The sequence below is a fragment of the Haplochromis burtoni genome, unplaced genomic scaffold (genome assembly GCF_018398535.1).
Source record: "Haplochromis burtoni strain Fernald_Lab_line unplaced genomic scaffold, NCSU_Asbu1 Contig_1388, whole genome shotgun sequence".
Taxonomy (NCBI): Eukaryota; Metazoa; Chordata; class Actinopteri; order Cichliformes; family Cichlidae; genus Haplochromis; species Haplochromis burtoni.
In genome coordinates this window covers 38,098-48,368 of record NW_024583749.1, presented here as the reverse complement: position 1 = coordinate 48,368, position 10,271 = coordinate 38,098, and the positions used below count along the sequence as shown (strand labels likewise).

The 10,271-nt window shown below is 40.9% G+C and overlaps 1 protein-coding gene across 1 annotated transcript; it reads left to right on the top strand.

The window, feature by feature from the left end:
- The first annotated feature begins 3,840 nt into the window (after positions 1–3,840).
- On the top strand, positions 3,841–4,977 carry LOC102303452 (trace amine-associated receptor 13c-like). The gene is made up of 2 exons (XM_005952286.1): positions 3,841–4,001; positions 4,167–4,977. Exons 1-2 carry the CDS (start codon positions 3,841–3,843, stop codon positions 4,975–4,977), a joined length of 972 nt encoding a protein of 323 aa, XP_005952348.1.
- The last annotated feature ends 5,294 nt before the right edge of the window (positions 4,978–10,271 follow it).

The window sequence follows — 10,271 nt, the reverse complement described above, 5'->3', positions numbered from 1 at the left end:
GTTTTTAATGTATCTAATAAAGTAGATCTTTGTTTATTGTTTATTAAATTGTAAATTGTTTGATTGGTGCTACTGTTTGCGGACTTCGATGGCGTCTTGTACCACATCTCCAACCCCAATGGGGACAAGAGTTTCTAGGGCGCTGCTCTTGCGGCGACCAGCAGGTTGTCTCTGTCTGTCAGTGTCAGTGTCTTAACTTATTTTTTATTCCTTTATTTTATCTTATTTTTCTTTCTTTTTTTTTGCCTGAGGAAATCCTACAGCATCGGCTTGTGCTTTGTGGAACTTCTTTTGTTGAAGATGGGTTTTTTATTTCGCTTGGTTTTATTGGCAATCCTGACGGTTGTTTGGAGTCAGTGCTACTCCCACACAATTACATACTCACGGGAGTTTCTTCTGGATCTTCGGTGGACAGGCCCGTCTTTGGACTCTTTTCACCCTCCAGTGTTTTCCAGCTCTGGATTATCCAGTAATCACAGGGGCACTTTTGTTTTTAACAGAGTCAAAGCAAGGAAGCGGGGTAAGAAGGGAGGCCTACGTCAGCGATTGCGGAAGCAAATACGGTACAACCGTATTCCTTTACCATCAATAATCCTGGCTAATGTGCAGTCTCTGAGGAGTAAATTAGATGAACTGCATTTGAATGTTGCACATTTACGTGACTACAGGGATGCATGTCTAATGGCATTCACAGAGACTTGGCTCAAGGATTCTGACCCTGATTGTTCTCTGGAATTAAATGGCTTCGGGGTTCCCATACGTTTGGATCGAGACCCCGGAGCTACCCAGAAATCGCAAGGAGGAGGGGTGTGTTTGTATATAAATCAGAAATGGTGTAAAAACGTGACCGTTCGTAGACAAGTGTGTCTGCCTGACATTGAGCTCCTCTCTGTGTCTTTGAGGCCGTTTTATCTGCCGAGGGAATTCCCACAGATCAACGTCACCGTCGTTTACATCCACCCCAAAGCGAATCCTAAGAATGCGACTGACACCATCTCCAATGCTATCCACTCTCTACAATCTCTCTCTCCTGAAGCCCCTAATATTGTTCTTGGGGACTTTAATCGCTGCGACTTGAAGAAAACACTGAGCAGTTTTTATCAGTATGTGCACTGTCCCACTCGCTTCAATAAGACTCTGGATTTATGTTATGGCTCCATAAAAGGTGCGTATACATCTGTGGCTGGCCCCGCCCTCGGATCCTCGGATCACAACACGGTGCATCTTCTGCCAGTCTATAAGACTGTACTGAGAAGAGAGAAAGTGAGGAAACACCGCATAAAGGTTTGGAGTGATGATGCCTCTTTAGCCCTGCAGGGCTGCTTTGACTGTACAGACTGGTCGGTGTTTACTGAATCATGTAGAGACATTAATGAACTCACTGACGTTGTCTGCGGATATATATCCTTTTGTAGAGACATGATTATTCCCTCAAAGGTTGTGAATTCTTTCCCTAATAACAAACCATGGTCCTCTAAAGTTCTTACGAGGCTGATTTACGAAAGGAATAAAGCTTTTACTGAAGGGAATACCTTGAAAGTCAGAGAAATTAGGAAGGAGATTAGATCAGAAATTAAAAAAGCTAAAATAAAATACAAGGATAAGGTAGAGGCGGAGATGGGTAGCAATAACTTAAGGGTGGCTTGGGCTGGCATGAAACACATGACTGGTCACTGTCTCAGTGACTGTAATAAGATAAGTCTCCCTGGTTTTAGTTCAGATTTTCAGTTAGCCAATGAGCTGAACAGATTTTATTCGAGATTTAATGATAACTATATTCCAAGGAATACACTTGATTCCTTAATAGAGAGCACCAGAGGCCCCCCAGTTTTGTTCTTTGATGAAAGAAGGGTGGGAAATCTTTTTAAAATGAGTAAGACTAATAAAAGTCCAGGTCCTGATAATATATGTGGCCAGGTGCTTAGAACATGCGCTGAGCAATTATGTGGTATTTTTTATCACATCTTTCTTTTATCTCTTCAGCAACAGAAGGTTCCAGAGGTATGGAAAAAATCAATTATTTCTCCAGTTGCTAAGACCACAAAACCTACATCATTAAATGATTTTAGGCCTGTTGCTCTTACATCTTTAGTGATGAAGTCCTTCGAAAAACTTGTCAGGAAGGAGATCCTGCAGCAAGTAGAGAAGCTGATAGATCCACTACAATTTGCATACAGGCCTTGTAGAGGTGTGGATGATGCAGTGGTCACTCTGTTGAACTTCCTTTATCGCCATCTTGATGGCGCCAAAGCTCATGCTCGGCTTTTATTTATCGATTTTTCTTCTGCTTTTAATACTATCCAGCCACATCTTTTAGTGGACAAGCTTCTTAACCAATTTAAACTTAATTTTAATCTCGTTGGTTGGATCTTAGACTTCTTAACTGATAGATCACAGTGTGTGAGAATAAACGGCTGTTTTTCCAAACAGCTGAACTCTTCCACTGGCTCACCACAAGGTTGTTGTCTCTCTCCTCTTTTGTATATTTTGTACACTAATGACTGTCGCAGCACACAGGCCAATAGGCATTTCATCAAATACGCAGATGACACAGTCATTGTAAGCCTCCTTCATGGTGAAGAGGATTCCCATGGGCCTGTTGTGGAGGAGTTTGTTTCATGGTGTGATCAGTCCTTCTTAATGATTAACACCTTGAAAACCAAGGACATGGTTATAGATTTCAGGAAGTCATCCCCTCATCCTGCGCTTACAGTGGTAAATGGTGCAGCCATTGAAATGGTGGATAGTTACAAGTACTTGGGGGTTGTTCTTGATAAGACCCTGTCCTTTGAGTCACATCTTGCTGCTACAGTGAAAAAGGCCCAACAAAGACTGTACTTTTTAAGGAGGTTGAGAGGTTTTAATGTTTCATCTGAAATGATGACTCTCTTTTATAAAAGTTTTATTGAATCTGTTTTAACTTTCTGTATCATTGCTTGGTACGGTAGTATGTCCATGGATAATAAGACCAGACTTAACAATCTGGTTAAAGTGGCGGGCAAGATTTCAGGGAGGTCTCAGGTCCAGCTTGTGGACTTTTATAACAGGCAGGTGCTGAGGAAGGCAACTTCTGTCCTGTTGTGTTCAGATCATCCTCTCTTTAACGATTTTCAACTGCTTCCATCAGGTCGTCGTTATAAAATGACTGCAGTGAAGACAAAGCGACACAAATTGTCGTTTGTACCTAGTGCTATTATCTTAATTAACAACACTAAATTGTAAGTGTTGTTGCCATTGCACATTGCACTTTTTTTGATGGAATACCTAGGTTGTTTTATCAGGCTTATATTATATTATAGTATTTTTTTTAATGAGTGTACGTGATGTGTTGGTTGTTGTTTGTTTTGACATACTGCGAATCAATTTCCCATCAGGGACAATAAAGTTGCCATTGACCATTGACATTGTATAGAAAGATTTTGTATTAGCATTAAGCCTTGTGAACTGACTGTATGCCTGGCTCAGGTCCTATTACAACAGCACCTCCCACAGGTCACACTAGAGTATAACAGTTATAGTCAGGGAGGGGACCAGAGTAATGTCTCGGAACTAAAGTAATACCAAGTGGAAATGGACACAAGCAAAAGGAGAGCATGCAAACTCTCTCAGAGGACCTGTATTTAAGTGTCATTGAAGAGATACGAACCAGGAACACTGTCGCTGTGAAGCAGCGTGCCAGGGTTCCTGGGTGTTCTCCCACTGTTTTCAGTTGTTTCATGTTCCTCAAAAGAGGAGGGACTTTAATCATCAAGTAAGAAAGAATCTTAGAAGAGGGACAACGTTATAACATTTGAGTTTGTTAGAAAGGTGTCAGGGGCTCATAAGCACTTCTAACTGATGATGGCAGAAACTGAACTCTGCTTTCCAAATCTCAACTCCTCCTGCAGTAGAGTAAAGCGTTCTCCCTCGGACTCAGTGCTTATTTATGTAATCCTAACCATCATTTCTCTTCTTACTGTGGCTCTAAACCTTCTGGTCATCATCTCCATCTCCCACTTCAAGTAGATACTTAATACATTTATAAGTCTAGCAGTTGTACAGGAGAAAATGACTAACATAAAATAAGTTAAACAGAACAACTTTTTGACAATGTTTTGATGTGGATGATCGGCTGGAATAATTGATGCTACAAATAATATATATTTTTCTATCTCTTATCTATCCAGGCAGCTCCACACTCCTACAAACCACCTCCTCCTCTCCCTGGCAGTCTCTGATTTCTTTGTGGGTCTCAATATGTGCTTTCAAAGTATGCTCGTAGATGGTTGTTGGTATCTTGGTGACCTCATGTGTGTCTTGTATTATGTTTTCGACATAGTTGTTACTTCTGCCTCAGTAGGAACCATGGTGCTCATTTCAGTTGACCGTTATGTGGCCATTTGTGATCCTCTTCATTATCCCACCAAAGTCACTCCAAAAAGAGTTCAGACCTGTGTCTTAATGTGTTGGATTTGCTCGCTCCTAGTAGTCGGTGTGCTCTTGAAGGATAACCTGGATAAACCAGGTAGATTTAATTCCTGCTTTGGAGAGTGTGTGATTTATGTTGACTTTGCAATACAAGTTACCGATCTTATTTTGACAATCCTCCTTCCCATTACTGTCATCGTAATTTTGTATGTAAGAGTATTTGCCGTGGCCGTGTTTCAGATTCGGGCCATGCAACCTCATGTTCCAGCTGTCACACAGAGGGGGAAAGTAAGTCCAAAAAAATCTGAACTGAAAGCAGCTAGGACTCTTGGCATTGTTATTGTTGCATTTCTGATATGCCTATTCCCATATTACAGTGTAATACTCTCAGGCCAGGACACACTGCTTGATATTTTATCCGTTACCTTTTTTTTATGTTTGTTTTATTTTAATTCCTGTCTCAACCCTATCATCTATGCCTTTTTCTACCCATGGTTTAGAAAATCTGTTAAACTTATTGTTACATTTCAAATAGTCAAGTCTGGCTCCAGTGATGCCAGCATGCTGTGACTGAAATAAGCCCTTCAAGTCAAGCCAAATAAATAAAATAATATTTCCATATTTCAAATTGCAAATATATATTGTATTATATATAAACTGCAATAGAAAAGAAGAAGATTACTTCTTCTTTTCTATTGTTGGCAGCCAGTTAGCCTGTGGCCTCAAATACATCAAAATATTTGTTTTGGTTCCTTAGCCTCTAAAATCTTAAAATTGCAAAATAAGTTAAAAGCAAAAGCAAGTAAAAGCAAGTGCCCCAGATCCAAAGATAGATAGATAGATAGATAGATAGATAGATAAAATCTCAGAAAAATAATTACATCAATTGTATGTTGTATATACTTATTAGAGGTACTTGAGCAGCTTGACAACATTTTAAAATTTTACGCAGCGCAGTACTTTTTTGTTGGTACTATTATATAATATCAGAATGCCATGATGTCAGTTTCTGCTGTATATCCAGCCTCTCTCAGTATTTAATCTCTTCATATAATCTTTGATTAATCATTCTGGGTCCTGTGGGAGCCATACGATGTTTCTTTCTGTACTATATTCTTGATATCAATATTTGTCAATCCATTGTAATGCACTTGCAATTATTTGTGACATGCTCTGAAAGTCTTCTCTGAATAAATAAAATTGCTGCATTGTTCTTGAAAGAAAAAAAATAGCATAGGTTTATAAGGAAACACGACGGGCTACCGCGATATCATTATTTACATAATAATTGTGATAGTGAGCAATAGAATGCATACTGTCATCAAGTGTTGACATATTCAACTAATTTATTTGTTTGTATGATATGGATTTGACTATTTAGAGATTAAAATAATTGGTTATTATAAATATATTATGCTTATGTAAGGCTCTAGACTAACTTTTTGCCACGGTTACACTGGTCAGTCGCAACGCTCAACACCACAGTTTTACATGTGCACTTTTTTGGGGGAAAATTGCGGTCTATATAGACAATATTCATTTGTAAACAATTAATTAACAAACTTGTCAACAAAGAGTTATTTATTTGGAGCACATTTCTACAAAAAAGATAAGTTACTGAAAAAGTGCTTGTGCTTAAAGTGCTTTGGCACTCTTTGGCAACATTGTAGACAATGTTAAACTTAATCATCACATTGGCCTCCTCTGACAACCAGTTTGCGGCTGCCTGCCGCTGAAAGGCAGTGGCGAGAGGGGACTCGTGGGCAGTGCATTTATCACAGCATATAATGTGTTTTCTGGATACACTGTGATTTTTCAGCGTTCAGAGACTGATGGCTCCGTGTCAGAGCACTGTCTACGGATCAGGCCTTAACAAAAATTGTATCAACAGTTCTTTTCATCTTTTCTTTTTACCCACAGCTGCATCCACTCTGTCGGGCCTATGCTGCTCACTAGGGCTGGGTATCATCACTGATTTCTATAATCCATTCGATTCCAATTCACAAGGTCCCAATTCGATTCAATTTTGCCTGAGATAGTCAGAAATTTATATTTCTGATCATTTATCAGTACTGATACTGTGAGACTTTATCATAGGTGTAACATCACAGCAGATGCCTTGTGTCAAAGTAACTGAGAATAAAACACAAAAAAACATGAAGGAGCTTTTCCTGGCCTGGCTTTTTAAAGCAGATAACCTTAAAAATATTCTGCAATTTTGCATAATCTTAAAAAGTTTAAATTTCTTCAGTATTGAACAGCAGAAATTAGGCTTTCTGGTCCAAGGACATTTAAGTAAGAAAAAAAAAACAAAAACACAGCGGCCGACAGCGCTGTAAACAATGGTAGACTGGTGGGTAATAATGAGTGAATGAATAATGCAGAAAACAGAGATTTGAGATGGGAAGCTGTTCTTGAAGTACACACAGTGAGCTGTGCATGAAGTTTGATTTTTATCATGGTGGAAGCAAAACAGCAAACATCAGAGGGAATTAATGACCGCGGTTAAGTGAGCCGTGATTTGTGAGCCATGGTCAAGCCAGCCGCTTCTTATCCGCCGCATGAATTTTCTTGCGCTTCTACACCAATATTTACGGTAGCACCTTTTCTCGTTATTTCCCGATCGAAAGCCTAGACCCACGCACACGTGCGCGCATGCGAACAATCACACACGCACGCGCCCTCACAAATTGCAATGGGATAGCCCAATACAGCCATCGGCACAGTCTGGTTGCATATTGAAAAATTCATTAAAAATCATTCTTGATAGTTGATGTCCAGATTTCAACACAATCCTCCTCTGGAACACCTACTGAACCTCTGGGCCAGGTTTCATCCAGATCTACTGTAATATTCTTCAAAAATTGAAGAACATTTATAATCAATTCAATACAGTATAATTATGTCATTTTCAAAATTTCATTTAAAATCATCCTTAATAGTTGAGGCCCAACTTTCAACACATTCCCCCTCTGGAACACCTACTGTACCTCTGGGCCACATTTCATGCAGATCTACTGTAATATTCCTCAGAAATTAAAGGGCATTTATATTCAATGCAATACAGTCAATACACTTTAATTATGTCAATTTAAAAACAAACATTAAAAATCTTCCTTAATAGTTGAGGTCCATCTTCCAAAAGAGACTTACTCTTGGACACCTACTGTACCTCTGTGCCAAGTTTCATCCAGATTTACTGTAATATTCCTCGGAAATTAAAGGACATTTATATTCAATGCAACACAGTCAATACACTTTTATTGTATTTTTTGTATTTTCAAAAAAATCATTAAAATTCTTCCTTAATAGTTGACACCTACTGTACCTCTGGACCAGGTTTCATCCAGATCTACTGTAATATTTCTCAGAAATTAAAGGAAACATGTACAGATGGCGCAATATGGCAGCGTCACTTCTGTCAGCCTGCCCCAGGGCAGCTGTGGCTACAACTGTAGCTTGCTTCCACCAGTGTGTGAATGTGACTTGTAAAGCGCTATATAAATGCAATCCATTATTATTAGTAGTAATGGGTAGTAATGGTAGTAGTACTCCTTGGGCAAGACACTTTACCCTACCCTACTACTGGCCAACACCAGTAGTAGGGTAGGGTAAAGTGTCTTGCCCAAGGACACAATTAGTTCAAATTGCCGCAGCACATCTCTTAACTGGCTCCAGAAGGCATAATCACTTCACCCCTGCCCTAGCCAATCTACACTGGCTCCCCATCAAATACTGTATCGTTTTTAAAATCCTTTTGTATACTTTTAAAATTTTAAATAACTTGGTGCTATTAAATCCCATTCTTTGTATTCTTCAACGGCCAAGAGAGACACGGCTCAAAGTGGTCTAACTCAAAAGATCTTTAATTTTACATTCCGGAAAATGGAGACTTAGCACACCCAGTGTAAATTCACAGTAGAAAAAGAGGCGGCTAGCATCCGTCCCAGTGCGTTAAAGCAAGAGACTTTTGCTAAGAACTCAGGTTGATGTTTAGCGCCCGTAAGAACATCTCAGTGCGTTAAAGCAGGAGACGTTTGTTACGGATTAATAGAATCGGTGTTTCATCCGCGGCGGTGTGTGATCCGTCTTAGTTATTAGGAAAAAAGTGGCGGTGTTGTGAACTGTCCCCGTGCGTCAAAGCAGGAAACATGTGTTACTATTAGTTAGAAAGCGGGGTTTAAGGCCTTGTCGCAGCTGAGGGCCGTGGGTGTGTTGAGAGTTTGGCAACTCAACCCATCTTCGGACGCGTCGTTGGGCCCTGTGGGACAGGAGCCAGGTTGGTAACCTGGGCACCGGGGGCGCCCTAAATAACTAAAGCTAGGTGTTGGATCCTAGTCGTGGTTGATAACCTGCATGAGAGTGGGGGCAAGTTGCTTCGTAGTGAGAGAACAACTGCTTGGCTCGTCCCACTGATTGCAGTGTGTGTAGATTGCGTGTGTGTGTGAAAGCGCAGTTAGAGTATGTGTCTTGTCTGAAGTACGGGAGTCAATTAAAGTAACAAAAAGAATTTGTGTCTAAAAGTGTGTGTTTGTGGTGTGCAGAAATCGCGCAGGAGGCCATGTCATGAGTTGTTGCAAACTGTGAAGTCAATTGGGGGGTTTAATTTGGTTTTATATTTTTTAGGGGAAGAGAAACCGCGGTATCGAGTCCGTGGCGCAGTTTGAATAATTTGTGAGGTGCACAAGAGCGGAAGGAGGAGGAGTAATAAGGAGGAGCTCGGAGGGTCCCGACGAAAACAAACGACGACATCTGGTGGTAAGTAACGGAATTCCAGGTGAGTTAAAAATAATGGCTGAGCAAGAGAAGATTATTAGAGAAGGAGTGAGGAGTCCAACAGAGGGAGAAATGCAATGGAAAACTGTTGATAAGCAAAAAGCGAAATTAGGGGAAGCATTGAAGATCACCATGACCGGACATCTGACAGGTAAGAATGATAAAATACTGGAAATGGGGAAGGAAATAATGAGTGTATGTGATCAAGCTGGAATAAAAGGCGATATGCAATGTTCTCTTGCAAAGGTTTTATTGGAAGTGGCCAAGGCATCCGAGGAGAAGGAGGAGAAACTCAGGAGAGAGTTGGGTGGAGCACATACTTTGGAGAAGAGGGGAGTTAGGAAACAAATAAAAGAGGAGGAGGAGAAACGAGCCAGGCTGGCTGTATGGGGAATCAGCTGCCAAGGACTGGAGCACTGGATGAGGGAACCTGTGGAAGAAGAAGGTAAGTTAAGACCTGGTGGTCTTTCACACCCTCACCCCACAGCCCCTCCTTTTTCAGCACGTCCTCCAAGATATTGTGGTAATTATCCAACATTGAGTATTGAGGATGGCAGGAGAATGAAGAGGGAACGGTGCTGCGCCTAACTGGAGGGCAGGCGGAGTGTGACTATGAGGACCAGCACCGCCCTAAGCCGCAGCAACAAAACATAGTAATAGGACCTACAAAGACAGCGCTACCTGCTGGTCATATTCAGACCAACTTGGAACAAAAAGATGGGGAGGACGAGGAAGGAGAGGAAGAACAGTCTGGTGCAGCTGGAGCAACAGCTAGGACTCCTCTGGAATTATTACCCGAAGAGGTAGAGAAACTGGTGGACATGGTGAGTAAACGGTTCGATGAAGAACAATTTTGGGAAAAATTTAAGAAGCAAAAGGTAAAAGCTAAAGGGAGTAGAGTCTTAGGTCCAGATGTGAGGAAGAAGGTGCATCTTAAGGTGCAAATACCTAAGGCAAGAGGTGTTGACTCCTGGGATGGTTGGATACAGGGCACTCTGGAAGAGGATATAGATGAGTGTAGTGTGATTCAGAGTGCAGGAGGGGATGAAGATGACTCAAGAGGATGGCCCGCGTTTGGATCTCGAAGA